Source organism: Gallus gallus, chromosome 8 (genome assembly GCF_016699485.2).
Source record: "Gallus gallus isolate bGalGal1 chromosome 8, bGalGal1.mat.broiler.GRCg7b, whole genome shotgun sequence".
NCBI classification, from domain to species: Eukaryota; Metazoa; Chordata; class Aves; order Galliformes; family Phasianidae; genus Gallus; species Gallus gallus.
In genome coordinates this window covers 1,611,919-1,633,367 of record NC_052539.1, presented here as the reverse complement: position 1 = coordinate 1,633,367, position 21,449 = coordinate 1,611,919, and the positions used below count along the sequence as shown (strand labels likewise).

At 38.3% G+C, this 21,449-nt stretch overlaps 2 protein-coding genes across 6 annotated transcripts in view; one reads left to right on the top strand and one right to left on the bottom strand.

Moving 5' to 3' along the window:
• KIF14 (kinesin family member 14) overlaps positions 1-21,449 on the bottom strand; it is a 195,749-nt gene that overhangs the window by 28,691 nt on the left and 145,609 nt on the right. The window contains exons 51-54 of the mRNA XM_046944591.1: positions 18,245-18,347; positions 16,390-16,546; positions 15,179-15,289; positions 554-735 (exon numbers count right to left, since the gene is read on the bottom strand). The gene's annotated coding sequence lies outside the window, so the exon portion shown is untranslated. The remainder of the gene's footprint in view (positions 1-553; positions 736-15,178; positions 15,290-16,389; positions 16,547-18,244; positions 18,348-21,449) is intronic.
• Positions 1-21,449, top strand: part of NR5A2 (nuclear receptor subfamily 5 group A member 2) — an 83,644-nt gene that overhangs the window by 52,621 nt on the left and 9,574 nt on the right. For 4 of the 5 annotated variants that reach the window (NM_205078.2, XM_025152761.3, XM_015290243.4 and 1 more), the window contains one exon: positions 6,348-6,495. In NM_205078.2, coding sequence (NP_990409.2) covers positions 6,348-6,495 — 148 coding nt within the window. Of the gene's footprint in view, positions 1-6,347; positions 6,496-7,606; positions 20,021-21,449 lie in introns of those variants that run through there. The other variant, XM_040704509.2, reaches the window with a different exon arrangement.

Below are 21,449 nucleotides of genomic sequence, written 5' to 3'. Positions count from 1 at the left end.
CTACACAGTCAATTTCCAAGATCCAGCACACACAGGATAGATACTGAAGTTCCGTACAGAATGTCACTGCCCTTGCATTTTCAGGCAGCATTCAACACACAACACATCAATTGTAGGGTCAGCTACACAGACGCAAGTTGCTCGTTTTGTTCATACCTCCACTCCTCAATGTTGCCAAATCTTCTGTTTGCTGAGTTTGGTCAAAGTCTTTCAGATTAAAAAGGCTGCCTAAGAATGTGCCTAAATCTGATACTTTTTGTGATTGTTCAAACTACTGATTAATTCGCATACTTCATACATATATATCCTCTCACCCAGACTTACATCCTAAGAGAACACCTGAGGAGAGCATGAGGAATAACCAAGATCTCAACAGCATTTTGTTTTGAAGCAAATCATAATCTATCTACAATCTAGATCAGAATTTTGTGGCTTGAACCTCCGGGATGCTCTGTAGCTCTTCCAGCTGTACCTTATTGAAAGGCATTGAGGTTTTGCACAGGGGCTTTGCCTGGGGAATTTTATGTGGCAATGCCATTTTTGTTAGACTTACCACTTGCAGAGAAGGCTTCTACTCTCCTGATGTACATCAATTCATTGGCTTCAGAGAATCTGCTTGTCTAGGTGACCAACTTGCCTCACTGCTGAGAACGGTTTCAGGAAATAGCTTCATTTTCAGACTGTAGGCTGCAGATGACTGTTTCACAAATAAGGATGACCCTTGCAGAAGCAGTGCTGTGGTACAAATTTAAAAGTGTTAGAGAAAGAAAACACCTGTAAAAAAACTTGAACTCAAATCACATTTGCTTTGCTATCAAACCTATTATAGCACTGAGGCTTTAAGGATAAAATTGCAGATCCAGTTAAAACACAGAAGTAATACATCTATCTGTCCTGACCATCTGTATTGAAGCAGCCATACTTTTGGGATCCAAAGTAAATGCATCCAGTCTTCTGGACTGATGGGAAGGAGTTCAACATAGTCAAGAAGAGGTTCATATAAGAGTGTAAGAAAGGAAAATGACATCAAAAGAGTTAAAAGTCCCTGAAGAAACAGACTGAATTAATACAGTCCTAGTGATGTTGCCCAAACATTTACAAAACATTTCCATTGATGGACTGTCTTCCACCACTGTACATTCAGCAGTGGTTGCATATCACCTCTTCTATACATAAGAAACACAAAGACCATTGCAACACTGAAACAAAGAAATGGATTCTATTGTATTCTAGGTTAGTTATATCTTAACATCTTCATATTAATAGTTTGAAGAATGGACTACCACCAGTACTGAAGTAGAAAATGTAATGTTACTGGTTAAAATAGCTCTCTGAATGAAATTTAAAAATATTTTTATCATCATGCCTTTTACGACATCAATATATCTACTATAAATGAATTTATATATGATCAACAACAGGGCACAGAGTTTTTCCAATCTTGATGTACTAGTCTTTTTTGAAACTAAGTTAGACATAGTTTGCAATACTTTAGAGTGTTAGCATTTGCATATTATAACTAATTAGCAAGCACAATAACATCATCCTAGGGGAAAGGTCCACTGGCAACTTAATTCATTATCTTCTATTATTGTATATCATGATAAAATGACAAGCATCTTACAGTGTGTAAGTCATCACAATTTTAATTAATATATCCAAAACTAATATAAGCATTTGCTGATTTTGTCTGTGCTGAATCCTCCTCGATTTTTGTGCAGGCACTTCTCCTGTGTGTTTTTCTACATTCACTTGCTTTGAAACATAACATGCATTGTTTTAAATATAATTAATGAAAGTATTAATAATATGAAAATATGAAAATGAATTTAATAACCACCGCAATTGCCAGCAAAATATATATTCTCTCCTACCTCAGGAAATAGTGAAAGTAATTAAGGATGTGATAGTAAATTAACTTGCTTGGTATATACTATGCTCAATGCCTTCTTCTGGGAGAAATGCTCACCCAGCCACGTAGCCAGACACTAGAGCCAACTCAAAGGCTTCAGGGCTTTCAGTGCAGGTTGCCACCCATGGATGGGTGCAGTGGCAGAGCCCCCACAGCCAGCAGCAGGCCCTGCTGCCAGAGCAGCACAGAGCAGAACAGGGAGGAAGAGGGTGACCATTTTGCTGCACCCAGATGTTTGCTGCCAAAAACACAGTGAGCTACTTTGCTTCATGCAAGAAAAAAATCTGCAGTATTAGTCATTTCCATCTCTTAACTGCTCTGCTTATCAGTTGTGAAATTTTTTGATAGCTGTCTTCCTAAATGCTGCTGAACCATAGGTACTTTACCAAGATATATTATTTTTAAGAAGAATTTTCATAAACGCTCAGCACTGGCCTAACTTGCTTCCACTGTCATTTAAGGCATTTGGACTTTTACGTCACCTTGAACTGGATCAAAAAAAGGAAGGCCACTTGATATTTCTGACTTTCAACAGATGCCCAACCGCCAGGATACAATCTAATATATTTAATGCGCTCTTTGGACTAGAGATTTGACCCTGGAATTCCCACATCTCAGTTGACTGCTGAAAAATTCCCAGTCTGGCATTTTTGATACCTTAGGCAATCTAGTCCACAGATCTTAAAAGATCTGTAGCATGAGCTGGACGCACAGTTATTATCCCACTGTCATGACTGGAGTAGTCCTGGCCATGCCTAGTGCCAGTTTGACTCTCTAGGTGGAAGATAGGCCCGTGAGGACTTCCAGCACAAAGTTAGGTGGCAGCAGAGTGGAGGTTTCTAGTACCTAATTTTAGATTTAAGCACATCAGTTAGCAGATGGTACTACAGCACAGCCTGCAGTATAGCACATAGAGTGATACCCACACTAACCCTAAACAATTAAGCGTAAGTACCAGAATGGCAAGAACAAGTAGCAGCATAAATTATACAGTGCTGTTCTGATGGCACTGCTTTGGTACTGAGCTAACCCAGTTAAACGTCTATCATTACTTCTTTATCATTACTATATTCATCATGCAAGATAGCACTGAGTACTGGAACATGAGGAATTTACACCTCCAGTCATCTGTGCAGCCATAACTTTATGCCTACTGCTTTATTCCTAAGTTAGGTGATATGAAAGCATCACTGAAGCTTCTGTTTTCAAAAATGCCAGCCAACTTGTCACCATCAACACCAAAATCAACTAAACTATGCAGTACTAATAATTGGGAAGCCATTTGTTGGTTTGATTTTACAAAACGGAATTTGTCATACAGCGTTAAGTAAATATTAAGATGTCAGTATGCGAGTAAGCATTTTGCTCAAGAACTAGGCTCTTCTAATTTTTGTCTTTGAAAGCATGTTTAATCATGAACTGAAAGGTGAAAGAATTAATACACCTTTTAGCATTGGTTTCTGCATACAGAACCAAACAAGCAAGATAGTATACTCTTTAATGTGACCATTTTTTTCCAAAAAGACATTAACTGAGGCTTTTTCATGCACAGTTGATTTTGTATAAACTGATTGACACCTTTGGGGGTCGTCTTTCCACTGACTTATAATTTTGCTCACTCTTGAAAAAAGCCTCCTGCACACCCAGTATTCTCTAGTTAAAGCCGAAAATTCAACTCATCATATTTACACAATAAAAAAAAAATCCATTCTGCATTGTTTTTAATTGCAAATCCTACTCAAGGGACCAATTCTCCTGCTTAGGAGGCAGCCCTGTGCCTTCTACTAGAGAACCAACTGCAGTCAATTATGGTAATGAAATGTCAATAAATATAAAAATTTAATACAGCCTGCTCATGGTGAGTGGCAGATGAGGACTTGCCTCCCAGACAAATTTGCTGGTGTTGCAAATATTAAATGCACCTGAAAGGGTAGCAGGGTGCGTGAGAGCTCTCCAGTAGAGGGATGGTGGGAGATCCAGGCATCTACTGGGCTTTTCCATTACGGCATAATTGCTGCACTAAAGCCACTGATATTCTTGACATCCAGACATCTTAACTTCTTATTATGAATTGAAAGGCGTATTTCCCCCACAAACTGGAACCTCAGTGAGGGATTTTGAGCTTTCTTCCTCCACTTAACAAAGCATTAACATTACAAAAGGGAAATAAAGTTGAGAATGAGTTGATATTTGTATGTGACCAGCTTCTCAATAGGAAGTAGTTGAATCATGTCATCATATTAAACTGTTCTATGAATAAAAAGTATTTGGGCACGTTACTACTTTTTTATTACTATTTAAGTAAACATATATCCTTATATAGAGAGAAATACATTTATGTATATGGAGGGGCAGAGAGAGAGAGACAGAGAACAGACGAAATAGAAAGCAGTTTTTGAAAGACTGTTTGTCTGGGAGTCACAAAGACTGGATCCTGGTTTAGCCACAGATTTCTTTGGTCCCGAATAAACAATTTAATGTCACCACTTCAGTGTTCCCAAGTATAAAAGACAGCAATAAAAACTATCTCATAGGATATTTAAGCATAACCAATTGACTTCACTGAAACATAAGCACCACTCTAAATGCTCTGCAGTGCTATTTTTAACATGCATGCCAAAAGAGTAACTCCATTTTTCTTATACAGTTGCTTCCAATCAATGTCTTGGGAGCACTAAGTATATATAAATAAAATGTCTTATTAAAGTCTGTAACCTATTGATTACATAAAGGTCATCTCTAGGAGAGGTTAGTTTTAGGCCTTTTCAATCATCTATCTTATCTTTCCTGGCTGAAATTTTGACAGTTTTAAGTCCTAGAGTTTTCTTCTTGCTTTGCAGCTGTTTATGATTGAGCGAAATCAATTTAACACTTTTAAAATAAAGAAAAAACATGTTCCAAAGTACAATATCCACAACAGTTACTTAGAAAATATAAATTCTAAGGGATCAGTGTCTGGAAAAACAAAATTTTCAGTACTGTTCTATTTCCTTCGGTGGTACCTGGTCCTTCTTTATTAAGTACTTTATTATGAGAGACCTTAAAGACTGGATTAGTGCACTGACATCTTTAAACACACCGTTAACCCAAAGCGTGCACTTACCATTGGGCTTCGCCTTAGTTTAAAGCCAGGCTTCACCAATGTGTGGTTATATGAAGCATGGCTGTCACTTCCCATTGTGGTGGAGGCCCCTAAGAGACTGAAGCTCTGCAAATATTAGCATAGCCAGGCAAGAAAGGCATTTTGAAAACACCTACCACATCACAGCCCCTGTGTCTCTAGATCACAGCATTCCCTGTGGCCATGGAGCCCGAGTGTGTCTCCGCTTTCATCACCCCATGACAAAGTCTACAGAAGTTAGCAGCAACCATTCTCAGAGGGGCAGTGGTTGGTGCAGCCATTTGTATGGATGCATCCCCTTAATGACACTAGCATTTCCATAAAGATGTTTTAGTATGCACAGTGGTGAGGCTGACTGATTTTAAGAACCGCAGTTGAGTATATCAGATAGGACGGGCTTTAAGTACCTTGCCTTATAAACGTTGCCCTTTTAGAATACGGTGCATTCGTGGCAGCTTTCTGTTGGTCCTCTACACACAAGAGTCATTTAGGACAGCTTGTGAAGAGGCCAGTCTCTCCGAGAAGGAAAGGGCAGCATGCCAGGGGCAGCAGACCTCCCCTGCAGTCACGCTCCTTACTGCGCTGCAGATCAAGGGGCTTCATGTGCCACAGTGGCTGCCTGGGACAGTGTCCATGCAGCTGGTCTGTGCCATGCACCTGCCCACTCCTCCTCCCACAGCAGAGAAGGAACTGCTAGAACAAGTCCCTTGGAGCCAAGTCCAGAAAGTGCCAGGATTTTGTGTAGCCAAAGAGAACAGAAACTATCTTCACAATACCTCCACTTCCTCTGGGAATACACCGACATTGCTGGCCTTGAATAGATGTTTTCTGGCCAAGTTACAGGCACCAGATTGTTTCCCATGAATACCTTTATATCCCCCAGGACTAATATTCCTGGTGTGGGTGCAGAGCCCAACTTCATCAGTCTCTCTCCGCAAGATCATACAGTTGCAATGAGAACAAGAGACACCAAGTGTATAAAACAAACTAATAAGGGGCATAGCTCCCAGTGTCATAAGCAGTGGTCATATTGCTTATATCATATCATAGAGCCTCTAACACAAGCTAATACAGACAAGCCAACATTCACAGAGATGTGAGATACCATTAAGATGTATGGTTTAATAATAATTCCAATATATACTGTTGTGCTAAAATGCGTTTGTATATGAAATCATCCTGACTTGATAACATCATTAAATTGAGAGTGATTCTTTCATCCAGGAGTATCCTAGCTACAGGTGATTACTTGAAATATTCTCAAGTGGTTCTGTGGGCACAGATATCAGACAGGAATATACCTCTCTTTTACAGGTAGATTATTCCGTAATAGCGTCACAAGCTGGAGCCACCCTCAACAACCTTATGAGCCATGCACAAGAACTGGTAGCAAAGCTTCGCTCCCTGCAGTTTGATCTGCGAGAATTTGTATGTCTCAAATTCCTGGTGCTGTTTAGTTTAGGTAGGTAAATTCTACTTTTCATGCTTACATTGCTCCTTATTTACTACTGTTGTGTTGTTTCTTTTTTCCCTAAAACTGCTGAATATATTTCGCTTTTGTTATTGTTTCCTGAAAAACAAATATGATTTTAAAATATATTTGACGAGGTCCACAGTAAACAGGTGATCATCTTTTAATTATCAATTGCAGGACAATCAAATGGAAAGATTAAAAGTGGGTTTTGATTGAAGTGGTTCCTAAAACCTACAGAATTTAGTAGAGTATTACAAGCTTACTCTATATACTTTCTGAATATACCTGAACGAAGATAACATTCTATTATAATTCCAGAGGACAGAGGAAAACACAGATTGGTATATTTCTATGATATTGAATATGTTTATGTAAAGCAGATGATTTGGAAATACGGTTAAAACATTCCTTTTTTTTTTTAAAGGAACTTCTGGTAAGTATAAACAGTCTTGTTTGCATATGGTTGTCATACTGTAACACATAAATCAAGAATGTAACTCATGGTCTTTCAAAAGTGAAAGGAACTCTTCAAGTGCAGATTAATGATAATAGCTTTATGACAAATCTAGGTAGGAAACAACCTTTAAAGGGAAGACTGTCTTGCACTCGCATGGAGGACGCAGAGGAAAGATACCTATGCAAGACAAATTAGTTAAACCACTGCCCTTCAATGAATCAGTCAAGAAAAATCACCAACGCCTGGAATAAAAAAAGGGCTTAGGGAGATGGATTCCTATTGACTTCATAGGAACAGATTTTTCTGCCTGTCTTCTGTTTCTGGTTTGCACATTGTTGACTTAATAGAACTGGTCTAAATAAACGTTGGCTAAGTAAATTTCTTATTTACTGGCAGGTGGTTGAAAGGAGAGACTTAAAAACATAAATAAGATCAAATCCAGCAGTTTCCCCATAGCCAAAATTATGGTTTTACTCAGAAGTTGTTTGTCTACAATGAGAGTGCACAGTTGAGCCAAGCACAACAATGAAAGAAAAATCAGCAGTGCTGACATTTAATTATCTTTTTCTTTAATTATCTTTTTTTAAGATTCACTGTAAAGGAACAAAATTCTACAAATAAATTATTCTAATACAATTGCAGATAAACCAAGAGGAGAAAGACAATTTTGCATACGCTGTGAAGACTCAATTACTCTGTGAAATACGTCCTTCTGTGTGGTTTTTATAGTGTTTGAATCTGCCATGGGAAGTTTAGATGAAGCTCTCTCAAAACACAAACAGCATTTTTCTCTCATTTATGATACCATAAAAAGAGCTAGTTCTGCTAATGGGAGCCTTGTAGTCATATTACTTCTTTATAGAAATGATGTAGCAAAGAAAGGGTCAGCACCTTTCCAACTATTAAATCACTATTTAGCACACTGCATAACTCAATTTGTTAGAAGTCAAAACTAGATGTTATTCTGTAAATAGTAAAACATAATGATGTTGCCCCTTGACCCAAAGAATTAAGGCATATGTTTGTAGAGATCGGATGATAAAACTGAAACAAAAAACATAGGTACCTTTTCCAGTTAAATATCTAAGTTTGTGCCCAAAAGTATGAATGAATTGTCTGGCTGAAGTTGAGTGAGTCAGGCCTTTTAAGACATTAAAGTACTTAACAATGCTGGTTAGCATTCAGCAGAGTTGTAAAAGCTAGCTAAGCAGCAAATCTGTGGAAATAATTGGGAGCAATTATTGTATCTAAGTACTGAGATGCATTTGATGCAGATCTTTGTCTCTTAAGGCATCTCAACAGAAAACTGAACTTAATGCTGAAAACACATTATTAATCAAAACAATATTTCAAAAACCTGAGCTGACTTTCATTGAAAATCTGACTCTGTAACACTTAATGGTAAGACATACCAACCTTTCTCATTTCTAAGGATGTCCCCTCCGTAGTGTTCACCAAACCAGTAAAGCCTTATACTATTGCTTCTGTGGTAGCACAAACTCAATAAACCACAACATTAATTTATTGAGAAGAAACCGTTTGGTTTTTTATAACCACAGTTACAAAGCAATTCAAAAATAGTCATTATACAATTGATGGAAACGTACTGATAGGGCACAGAGTGAAGAACTGGAAAAGAAGAAGGGAAACTTTGAGAGACCTACTTCTCACATTTGCTCTGCAGGCTTTACATTTCTTAATTCATGTCCAAAAAACAGAAAGGGCTTATCTGAGAAAGCTGATTTTCAGATAGGTGCGTAAGTCTTCATCAAGTTTCCTCGTAAATAAGAATTAACATAACTGGCTTACTGAAAGCGAGCCAAATCGTCAATAATGCCATTTCTTTATCCTAATCCCAGAGCAATACAACTAATTTTCCTATAGCACATGCCACTATAGTCCACAGTACACATCATCAAAAAGTAGGTCTAAAAATTGCTAGTTTAAATCAACATATGTCGCAGACAGGAAAAGCAATTGAGTCAGGTTATCTCTGAGTTATCATTAACGAATCTGACAGCAGTTCGGAAACTCCTTTTCTACTCTGACAGAGTTAGAAATTTATTCTATCTTATTCTACTCATTCTAATTATTTAAATGTTGAGTTCTCTAATACTGGGGAAGAAAGAGACTGCCATGATTCACTATAGTGAAATCTTGGCTTCACTAAAGTTAAATAGAATTTCTCACTGATTTTACCAGAGCAAAAATATGTCTCAGTCTTTCTTTAATTTTCCTCCTATCACAAAATAAAGTTCAGATCAACTTTTCAGCCACTCAATTTGATTTAAATTTTTTTTTTTCTAACTTGTGAACCAAACAACTGTCTATAATACAGGTTACTTTTTATCATCTTCTGATGTAACAAATCTCATTTCACAATCCAGTGGCGTTACAAACTGGTCAGTTAACCTGAAATCAGCCACTGTTCAATTTTCGCCAAAACTTCCCATTTGTCCTGCTAGTTTTTATTATCTGAACTCAGCAAGGATGATTTGTCAAACCTTCCATCAAAGCAGTTTATAAAGTGAAATGCCAATAGGAAGAAAGTTAGACATCATTTGACCCATGTCCAAGTACTTGTCTGCCTGAGCTAAATGCTACAGTAGGCAGCAGCTGACTGGTACTGCTCTCTTATCATTGTCAGGACGCAGATAAATGTACTTCATTTAAGAAATGAAGGTTTTATCAATGGGCAAATAATTGCAGAGCCACTATCGATCTCACATCTCAATGTGAGACAAGAGGGACCTGCGGACCTGTAGACATGGTAAACATTTAATTGCTATGGATGGCAAACAACGGCCTTCTCGTTAAAGAAAGGGGGGAAAAAGAAAAAAATCTCAATTTTCAAACAAACCACACCAGTTACTTAACAGTTCAGCAGAGATCCACTCGACTAGGCAATACTCCATACCCATTTCTTTTGGCTAAGAAGAACATTAGCAAATCTTTCCATGCTTTCACTCTCCCTACAACTCTAGAGTAGAGATGGGAGGAGAGTAGATCTCAGTACTGGGCTCCACTGAAGGCAGTTTTGGAAAAAAAAACCCTTCTTGTTAGGATCTTCACATAGATTAAAAATGCTGAATGAGAAGCTTCCTGTGAACACGCAGTAGTTGCACAAAGCCTGCCTGTGCTTAGTTTGATTTTGTGCTATTAAGTCAAATCAACACAGTTATGAAAAACTCTGAAGTTGGAAATAAAGAAACTTCACCAACTTTTCAAAGCTTAGTCCAGAAAAAATGGGAACATAAAATAAAAAAAAGAATTAGTCAAAAGATCTTCTTCTACCCTCCCATCACTTGGAAGTTTTAGTATCAGGACTAAATAAATGAAGCTAGCAGGTGATCAGCTCAAAATGCCACAGTGCATATTCTTCGAGACAGCAGACATAGAGGATGCTGATAGTTTTTGTGGTAAGAGTCACTTGGAGAAATTACTGGAAGGAAAATCCATTGTAAGCTATGAAATACAGAGAACTGTTAGTTCTGGCTGTTTGTAACCTCCAGCTGCTGGAACCTCAGCAGCTGCTGCTGGTAGGGATCGCTCCACGTTTTCTTCTTACACTGCTCCCCAGGACATCTGTTCCTGGTCTATGTCAAAGATGGGATCACGATTTAATGAGCCAGAGTGCCAGCATGGCTATTCTCATGCTCTTACCAGATAAGTGTAAGTCATTTATAATTTTCAGGGACAAAGATTTCCTTTCTGTAAAGTGGGCCTACTATTTCTTCAGCAAGATAACAAAAATTAACAGAAAACAATACTTTGTCTTCAGTAGCACCTTCAGTGCAAGATCTGAACTAGGTACCCTGAATATGCAAAGTATAGCATAACAAAGACTGCCTTGATGAGCTAATGCAAGTCCATGGTGGAGCATTCATCCAGGAACAGAGGGGTCCTCACTAACTGATTCTCTTCTTAATTCCTGTGGCAGACAACACTTAAGTCTTGAAGACTGTCTTAAGGCTTCAGGCAGCTCTGAAGCCAAAATGCTCACTTCAGCAGTTTATACTCGTCACAGTTTGCAAATATACAAATATTTTCGCAATTGACTGTATACAGATGCTATCAATAGCATGTATTTATACTTGTGTCGTTATTATGAGATGGTTTTATTAAATCCATTGACAGTTGTTTTATACTCATCTGAAGTGCACTGAAGAGCACTTTTAAGACAGTACCTGACGAACAAGCAGTCAAGGGGTTCTGTACAATCAGCATCCAGCCGTGTCCTTCAGGCTTCCCCACATCACATCTGAATTTAGAAAAATAGTTTCTGCACACTTGTTAAATTCAGGCTCATATCCTAGCCTCATGCTTATCTACAGTAAGCATATGAGGATAATGTTGGCAAAGAAACATTTCCTAAACTTGATGCAATCCTTTGGAATTCAGGAAGAATAAATTAGCATTCAGGAGATGTGACTGCTCAATATTTATGCCACTGAGACTTGGCAGAAGCAAATAATGGTACATAAAGCTGATGCTTGTCTTAATTAAATGCAGTATAATAGGTGTTGAGGGCTTTTTTTTTTTCCCCTTAGCGAAGAGAGCAGTTTAGCAATGACCAGATATAACTCATTCTGAAGTTCAGAGTTTAAAATTAATCAATATGTATTTATAACAAGGGAGGGACTGAATATAATTTATTATTAGCTGAAAGCTGGCTAATAGATAAAGACAAGATTTATTTTAGTACATTCTTCCACATACTAGTTTCTGACAAAATATTTGCTCTCTTTGATTCTTAATTATTTTTTGCTGTACTAACAGTATTTGAAATAGAAGACTTATTGGAAGGAATTCCCCAGCCACAGAAAGGCTAGCAGTGACACCAGAGAACATAAAATGAGACATCTACCTAGAAGGATCTCTTTTCACTGTGAAAAGCTCATTGTTCAGAGTAAAATTCTTAATAGTACAACATTTCCTGATTTTATGATGAGAAATTGTTAACAGCCTATATTCCTTTAAAGTTTGTGATGTACATATGCAATGATAGCTAGGTTTTAACTGGAAGAGAATATAATGATGAGACAATTCCAACACATCTACACAGCCCAGGGACACCTTTCTTAAATGTCACAGTAAAAGCTTTGAGAGTGGATACGAAGTAGGTAGATCAGGAGTGCTGGGGAGAGCTCCAATTCAGCATGAGTCAGAGTGGAGAAAGCAGAAAGGCACTTAGCCTGGAAAGGGTGTGGGAGAGACAGAGATGGCATTGTAGGGCAAGCCAGAGGCAGGAAGTGACCTCATGATGCTGAATGGTCGATGATAAATATGGAAGGAACAGCTACAGGACCTCAACAGTGAAGACAGTGAACACAGTTTGTGTCTGATGTAGCAGAGGAAAAGGGAGGATGCAAAGATAGCAAAGCAGGGAGTTTGGAAGGGAGTCTTGAAAGTGGTGTTTCCCAAGGCCAAAGGAAGAAACACTGTGGTAACTGAGACATAATACGATGAGACTATGTGGTATTTGTTAAGAACTTAACCCAGCAAACAATGGCTTTTGTGCACAGTCCATGGAAGTCTATAAAAACACACTTACTGGGTCAGCTATGTTATATTAGTTTGGAATGAATTATATTAGAAGTAGGCTTATTTAAAGGTGAACATCACTGTCTTTTGGGTGATCTCATCTCTGGATAAAATGGAGGCTCTGTTTCTAGAAATCAAGACGAACAATTCTTAAGATTATTATTATGTAACTCAATTGCAAATTATAGACTTAATGCACAAACTGTCTAGATGGAGATGTATAGCTTGAATTGAACTAAATGTTGAAGGAAATAGTGATGACAACTATATGGGTCCTTTCTTGTATCCCCATCAGCAAAAGCAAATTTCATAGGCAAGAAGTTCAAATTCATCACGAGTCTCACAATTCCACTGTTGTTTTTGTTCGTTTGTTTTTTTGCAAGCTTTGCCCAATCTTCCAAGTTCAAAGGTGATTATTTATATGGACTCTCACTGCTGCACATCCCACGTTAACTACAAAAACCAAGGATGACTGTCTCATTAGAGATGATGTGGGTCAGTAGAACAGTTAAATAGCCAGTCTGCCCCGAAACATCTAAGTATTTGATTTTCTGGCAAAACAGCCTGTCCTCTCTACTCTGCAACTATAAGAGCTGTTCCACTTTTCTACTCTAATCCTCCAGAAAAGAATGAAAGAGAATAAACAAAGATCATTTTAGGATCAGCTCACGAAGGACTTTCTCCATTCACGGAGCCAGCATATGGAAATAGAGAAATCAGTCCTCTTGTTCATGGCTGTTTCTGACTCCATTACAGTCTGTGGAGCTCAGAAGAATTTTTTCATGATATCTGAGTTACTTTATCTGGTAAATGAAAACCAGAGCTATCTTTTTAAAAAGTGGTGAAATCCAGAGTATTAAAGAGACTATGTAAGGTACAACCAAATGAAAACAGATTTGTTTAAACAAGCTAAAGACCAAAGGCAATAGTGAAAGGAACCTGATTTAAAGTATGTGGAATACGTTTTGAGCAAATTTATATTTTCCTTTGGAAGTAACATAACATGAGCTCCTTGCTCTATTTTCATGCTAGTGTCTAAAACTGCAAAAAGAATATTTTCAGAAGTGAATTGTAGCACTGTGTGCAACATGCAGGACAAAGTGAATTTCCTTTTGCCCTGTTCTTTTATTTCTCTGTTTTTATTGAAATCTTTAGAGAAACAAACGCAAAGACATCTTCCCTTCTCTTTATCTATTGAAATCTGTAGCACAGTCAAACAATTAAAAATCAGTCCCTGAAAGTTCGTAGAGACGCTAAACGATGACGAATGGAGTGAAGACTCTGATAAACAGACCTTTGCTCCCGAGAACGCTTCTTCATGGAGCTGACAGGTTTTAGTTCAGCCTCCCATGCAGGTTTCAGACACAGTGCAGGTAGGATGAAAGAAGTAATGGCAGCAGCTATATTGCAGATAACTTTCTTGATGAAATGTCTGATCAATTATTCTTGTGAATAATATACAGATTACATTTATATAGATAAATACTGGGGTTATTTATTAGAGTTATGAATTAAACCAGTATTTTTAAGAAATAAGTTTTCAGTAATACTTCTCAGCCTTGGATGTCAAAGTCATGAATGATCAACTTCTTACAGAATTTTCAAGCTTTCTATTTCATGGTTGATTAAAGTTTTGTTTTGTTTTTTTATAAACTACATTAAATTGTAGAGAAAATTTAATAATCACTTCTGATTTATCCTGATTTTATTTCACAAAATGCAATGAATGTTGTGGACTTATCTCTCAAGTAACTGCTGAGTACAAAGGCATTATTTGAGGCATGAATTTGATCCAATATGATCAGTACTGGTTTACGTTGTCTGTTTGTCTGACAGTTGCAAGCCGTGGAAAAAAAGATTAACCATCTTGAGCAAGTGCATTTCCTTTTCCTTTTTTTTTTTTTTTTTCTGGTAATAAATTGCATATATTAGAAGGTTTTGAAATAACAAAAGGATTAGATGCTCGAGAGAAAATTAGGTCATATATTTGTTAGATACAAATCTCACAAGTAATTAGAAACATGACTATCAAGCAGTATCTGTATTCTGTGCTGCTGCCTTTGTGTGCAGACAGTGGGGATTTCAGAATAATCCAACTGGCATGCACTTTTACACTTTCTAATATGTTCATAGAATACTAGTAAGAATAGCTTTTAAACAGCTTCTACAGGGGGGAAAAATCACTTGCAAGTAACTCACATATACATTCGTGTCCACTCTGGAAATACTTTTGGAATTTTTGTCCAGCCTTCAGTACACACTGTAGATGTTTAAGATACAAGCTTGAACGTATTTTACACGTAAAAATATATTGTTACATAGAATTTTATAGCTGGTATTGGCATAAGCACTTAACATCAGTGAATACTTCTGATAGACAAGGTTCCCAGAATCTCTTACTGAGTATACTTAAATGTGAGTATATTTAAATATTTAAATAAATGAAGGAATATACTTAAAGAGACAACTCTATATTTTTCATTTGGACATATGCTTAAATGCTTCACAGAGGGAAGAATATGCTGAAGGAATGCAACGGCAAAATTCCCTTGACTGTTGCTGTAACAGACCACTTATGAAATACTTTCTATACCAGAAGGTACAGCCTACAGATTAGGAACTGTTCCTTACTTATTTCTAGTTAAAAACACACATTGCAGAGACTCTTACCTGAAAGGCTGTTTACCACTGTCAGCCATTCATTGGAGACTCACCCCGCAGACACGTGCCCCATTCCCCTGTCCTCCTCTTATCCCTTTGATGCTTATGCCAGCTTAGACACTGGAAGGGAAACAAAAGCAATGGTTGTCTCTAAGAGAGGAAAGTGAGAGAACTGAAACACTGCAAAGAAACACTGAAAAGTAGTTGCAGGAGAAATAAACAGAAGCCAGGAGACGGAAAGAATTGCAAGAGTGGTGAGAGAAGAGCGGTAGAGAATAGGATACCTGGGCAGAACAAGAACCAAGAAGGGTGAAAAGGACAGGAAGGAAAGAGAAACCATGGAACTGTGATCAAAGCTGAGTGAGAGAGGGAGAGGGAGGAAATAGTGGCAAACAGGAAAGAAACAATGAAAGAAAATTCAGAAACAAACTTTACAGGTCAGCCTTGAATACAGCTGTGATCGTGAATTGGGAGTCAGAGGGGGACTGTGCAGAAACACTCATTCCCAAGCTCACAGCTTGGAGCACATCCCACTCACTTATGTTGGCAGGAAAGGGGAGGGGAGTGAAAACGACAGTTCCTCAGCCTCTGGCAAAGCCACTATTGGGGCTGGATGAACTTCATAGAGCAGAGGTTCTCCCTAATACTCTGGGCCTTTGCAGAGCCATCAAGAATGGGGCAAACTGAAAAAAATAATGTAAGTCCAACACCAGTCCACATGGCTTCCAAAAGTTTAGTCTGCACACAGCCATTTTTGTAAGGAAATTTTAAGAATTCACTATGTAAGATTATTCAAGGATTAATAAGAAAAATCTTACATTTAGAATCATCCCCAGTTGATGAACATTATAAATACATTGCACAATATCTCTGCTCGCCAGGTGTAGGTAAGTCTCAGGAAGGAGATGAGTTTCAGAATCAGAATAGGGAGTAACACTACAACAGTATCTTTCTCCTCTCCCAACACCAAAGATAGTAAGAGATCAGTGAACTGCTCAGGATGAGACAGACGATGTTATCCTGTCTTTCAGTGATGGAAAATCCGTATCCCAGAACAGAACACATGAGGCAGACTGTTCTTCATGCTCAGCCATAGGCAGGCTGAATGGGTAGGTTGAGAAAGTCATTTCCTCTTGTCTACGAGCATCTCTCCGGGGAGACATTTGGTGTTAGAGAATGGAGAAACTGGCAAGGTTGAAAAGGACAGGTATCATACTCACATTCGCTAAAGAAGTGCTGGAGAACAGTACAGCACACTGAAAGTATTCTTTCAGAGAGGAACACTGCCAAGAGCCTTCTGCACGACCAGTGTCCCCTCAACTGCCCACTGTGTTCCAGCTGGCCAGCTCACTTCTACCTGTCATTCTTCCTCCCTTTCTGTTTTGAGAGAGGAAAGTAGGAGCCATAATTAATTAAAACCGTAGAAAAATACCAGAGTTGATCCAGGGAGTAAAGAGAGAACAGAGCAATTAAGAACTTTCCTGCTAAACCCTCACTAGGCATACTGTAAGACTTTCAGTGCATCGTGCCCCTCAAAAACATGGCAGAGAGAAGCAGGCACTTAAAAGAGCTTTCAATTACTTACGTGCCTTTGGCGCCCTTTCAGGATGCTGTGGAGCTGGAAACAGCTGTGGCGAAGTTATTTTCTCTGCATTTGCTTTTCTTGACAGAACAGCTCCAATATTTTGATCTCAAGAATAATCAGGTCTTTTGTGTTTCCTTTTCAACTAACTGCAGACTTTTGCAAGTTAAAAATTAATGACAACTTCTCTTCCCCTTTCTTTCCTTTTCAAACATAGCCCTTCCGCGCTCTCCTGAAAATAGAATAATCTTTTTCCTACAACCTCTAACTGTTCATCTCAACTGCATTCAAACCATTCTTCTGCCCCCCTTCTGTGGTAAGGCACAAAATGAATTCCACCACAACAAAACAACTTGCCTCGTGGAAACCATTACTGTGAAGATGAAACATGGCGCTGTGTCCTTTACCACTATTACCGGCAGTCAGTCTGTTACAACGTATTGGGCGATTATAGGCCAGCCTTTTCACAGAAAGCCATGGGTTTCAAGTTAGCAGTAACCATCTATCAATTCTTGAGATTATGCCATGATTTACTGTCACAGCATCATGTATTCTCTGATTTTCTGCCTGCTATGAAACATTGTGCTTTCCTTTTCTATTGATGTATCAACTATAATAGTTACAAGCAGCTACAGAAAAATCAATAGCGAACTTTCATTACTGAGCACATAAAGAGTACCATGCTGTGAGAGCACCTAGCTGTTAAATAGTCACCAGCAGTAAGGTACACTATAAATGGCTGTTATTTTGGTCTAAATGAAGAATGTCTGAATTTGAAACATCAGATAGCTAGGATTTCTGACATCACTGGATTCCACGTCAAGTTTTTCGAGTGTGTGATTTTTTATCCAAGTGTCAGCCTTGATTTGTCTTTCCCGTGCTGGGATCTCTAGCTGACCTAGGAAATGAATATCAAAATAACATATTGCTGGGCAATCCTTCACTGTTAGCTCGTTATGTTTGGTTGGACAGAAGTGGTAAGAATTGTGTTAATGTTTATTGAACTAGACTACATCAAATAAATTGACTGATTATGGTGAACAGGCCAACAATATCTGTGCTTATCGCACAAACAGAGCAGAGATTAAAAAGGTACTGCAGTATGGCTGCAGGCTCAGAGGTGCTCCTTGGACTGTGCACTAAGAAAAACTTTTCAGTACATGGCTGGGGAGGGGTAGCATAATTTTTGGTTTAAATATGTTTATTTGCCAGTGGAAACACATGAACTTTAATTAGTGAATATAAACCAAGAATGCCAAGAACAAAAGTAAATGTTAATGAGCATCGCTCTGAACATGTTCAGGCCATTGGTGTCCTCAAGCACAGAGCTCCTGCAGGGTGGGCTCTGCTGCAGGAGTCAGTGATTACCTTGGCTCGTGGAGGCTGTGCTGATTTACAGCTATGAATGCACTGTTTGTTGCTGAATACCTTCGAGTTTGAAAGCCTGTGCATTGCCATGAAACTCAAACATGAGGATGAACATGTGTACTTACATGAATTGCATCCTACAAAATGTACATCCACCAACTGTCATGGCCATAAGATTAGAGGAAAGCCACATTTCTTGCCCTGGACATCACTTCTAGGAAAATGAACCTTTAAGAAAAGAAATCCAAATCAGTACTACAAAACCTGTAAAAGCAACACAGAAATCTTGAAATAAAAAATGAGAAATTTCATTCCAAATGGCAATTCAGTCCCACCCATCAAGAAATACTTGCAGGTGGTGAAGCACCCTGCTTTGCACAGCATAGGAAGGCCCAGCAACAACTGCCCTCAACAGGGAGCACTGATTTAGGTCATGGTGACTCTGAAACTAAAAATCCTTCCAGAGAGCGAGCAGCGAAGACAAAACCCACAACCTAATCAAATAAAGCAGCAGGGGACTCAGACGAGGAGCATCACAGAGTGACAGTGTAGCTGCCGTAGTTTGCTGTTACACTTACATAGTAAATAGCTGTAAATGTCAACAGTGAATTCTAGCTCTTCCAAGTAATAAAATTCAAGTGTTTGGCTAAAAAAAGTCATTTCTACTGTAGTTCTGCCATAGGGCTTTCAGCAGTGAGCAATTAAGTGAATGACGTTTTGCTTCCGATTGTTTCAAAATAAGAATATTAAAAAGTGGTTATTTTACCGATTTTTTTTTTAAATGGAAGTTTGGAAAAAAGAGAAAGGATAACTGTATCACACCGGTCGGTCCTTGTCTCCAATAAGGCGGAGTACTTCATGTTCTAAATTATTTGTTGATTACACTGACAGAGAGCTGTGCTATAGTTCTGTACCCCTTAGAGCAGAACAGCACTAAAACACCTTTGCTTTTCCTCTTTTAAATACAAGACATCGTTACAGTTTCCACTCCTGAGGGATTCTGGATATAAACAGGAGGAAAAGTGCAAATAAAATTCACCAAGGAGTAAAAAAGTGATATGAAGTTCTGCTCCTACCTATAAACCGCTATAATAACGTAATTGGCTGGCCTAATATTTTTAATCAAGTTCAAAAAAGTTTGAAATGTAATAATTAAATGCAAATACAGTCATGATCCCAAAGACCAGAAGAATGCCTTTAAGCTAGTATTTATAACAAGAACTACTCGACTGAGCTGTCGTGTAAATTCTATCATACCTGAGGCAGTTTTCCTCAGTCGATTAGCTGAAAAGCTGAATATATCCTGAGGCAAACCAGACATCTAGTACAGGCTAAATTCAACTACTGGAGCTTAAATTTGGCTTAATATATCCCCACTTGGATCTGCCTGTTTAATTCTCTTTCATATGATAACGTTGGTTTATTCATAGTCTGGACTTGCCACCTGAACAAACTGCACCTCATATCTTATTCTAATGGAATAAGAAAACTTTGCAAAAACCACAAAAGTTCCTGAGTGAAAATCAAATGCAAATTTGGGATTAAAAACTGTTTTGTAAAGTGACTACAAGATTAGTACAGAGAGATTTTTCCCCTAAGGAGCACTGCTTTTTATGATCATGCATTTTTTATACTCTGTAGAGACAGATGGGCTTTATAAAAGGATAGAGCCTGCTACTCAGAAGGGTTGCAGTGGCAGCTGCACTTCTGTGTTTTAACCTCAGTAGAAATGTATATAGAATATTTTTCCAGAAAATATTTATACTACTTCTTTCAGAACTATATTCCCCTTTGGTGCAGTTCCAGTGACAGCAGCAGAAATACCTCTGAGATTAATCTGGTCCATTATTCCTATTTTAAGCAGTACTCAAGGGAGAAAAAGGACAGATAACGTCTAAACTTCTCAAGACTGCAAAATTCAAATCTAATAATTCAGAAAAGTTGAAAATGTCTAAGCAAAAGCAAACTTCTCCTAAAAGGAAGTGTATTTCTAAAATCTTCAGTCCTTTTCGTTTCTGCACATTCAGCGGCTTCTCATCCAAATAGCAGACTGCTCCTTGCTCCTCTTTCCATTATACTGCACAGCCCTTTATTGCAAGTTGCATACAACACCCTTTCTGCCTCAGTTCATAACTTCAAGGATTTTGTACGATGTCCCTACCACCATTCACAGGAACTTCATAAATATTTATGACATTTTAAACTATTCACGCCCTACAAATTGTAGGCACTGACAGCCAATTTCTTTAAAATATCAACAGTCCTGTATTGTTCATGCGTTACTGAAGATTGAAGTGATGTTTCAGAAATTAACTTGGGAAACCACTTGGTTCATTAAATTTACTGTTTATTCTTATTTTGTTAACTCCTATGATCATTCTGATTTCCTTGTTTTCTCAAATGTAATGCTTTTTTCTGGTCACTGCATGATATAAAATTAATGGTAGGGCTGTAGGTCTGCCCACATTTAAAGATGCATATATTGAAGCCTGCTGACACCGTGACAATTACTTTCTTAGATGTTTTTCTTAGCTGTGCTTATTCCAACTGAATATTTGGAAGACAATCATTTCTAGCCCAGGCATATACTAAGGACCTGGGAATAGGTGAAGAGTTAGGAAAAATTAGTCTTAAGTGATGTTCTTTCTTAGTTTATCCATGAGATCTTCCCTCAGTCGTTTCAGCCCCAGCTTATCAACACATGCCTGCATACAAATATAATCATAGCTACGTAGCACAGTGTTATAGAACTTGTCCCTGAAAAAGAGACTTGGGTTGAGTCATTTTTTCTAGGACAGATTTGCAGGTTAACTGAAAGGGTCACCATATCAAAAACACAAACTATCCTGACAGCAGGAACCAGAAAGCAATGTCAGACCAGGCAGCCATCTCACCACCAGCTTGCAACCAGACTATAAATTTGGGCTTAAACCCTTGTGTTCTATCTTACTCTACAGCAGCACAGTTTCAACCCAAAGACTGGAGCATACCTCCAGAAAGAACAGCAATAGCTAAGATCACCCTCTGAAGAGGAGGTAGACTCCACTTTTTTCTTTGAATAAATTCAGGCTGGATATTAGGAATAAAATTCTGTCTGAAAGAGTGGTCAAGTGTTAGAACAGGCTGCCCAGAGAAGTGGTGGAGTCACCATCCCTGAAGGTGTTCAAGAAACATGTAGATGTGACACCGAAGGACACGGTTGAGCGGACATGGTAGAAATAGGTTGATGGTTGGACTTGATGATCCTAGAGGTCTTTTTCAGACTCAGTGATCCCAAGAATCTGTGAAATTCCTGTCCTTCTTCTGTGCCTTCAAAGAAAGCAGCAGCAG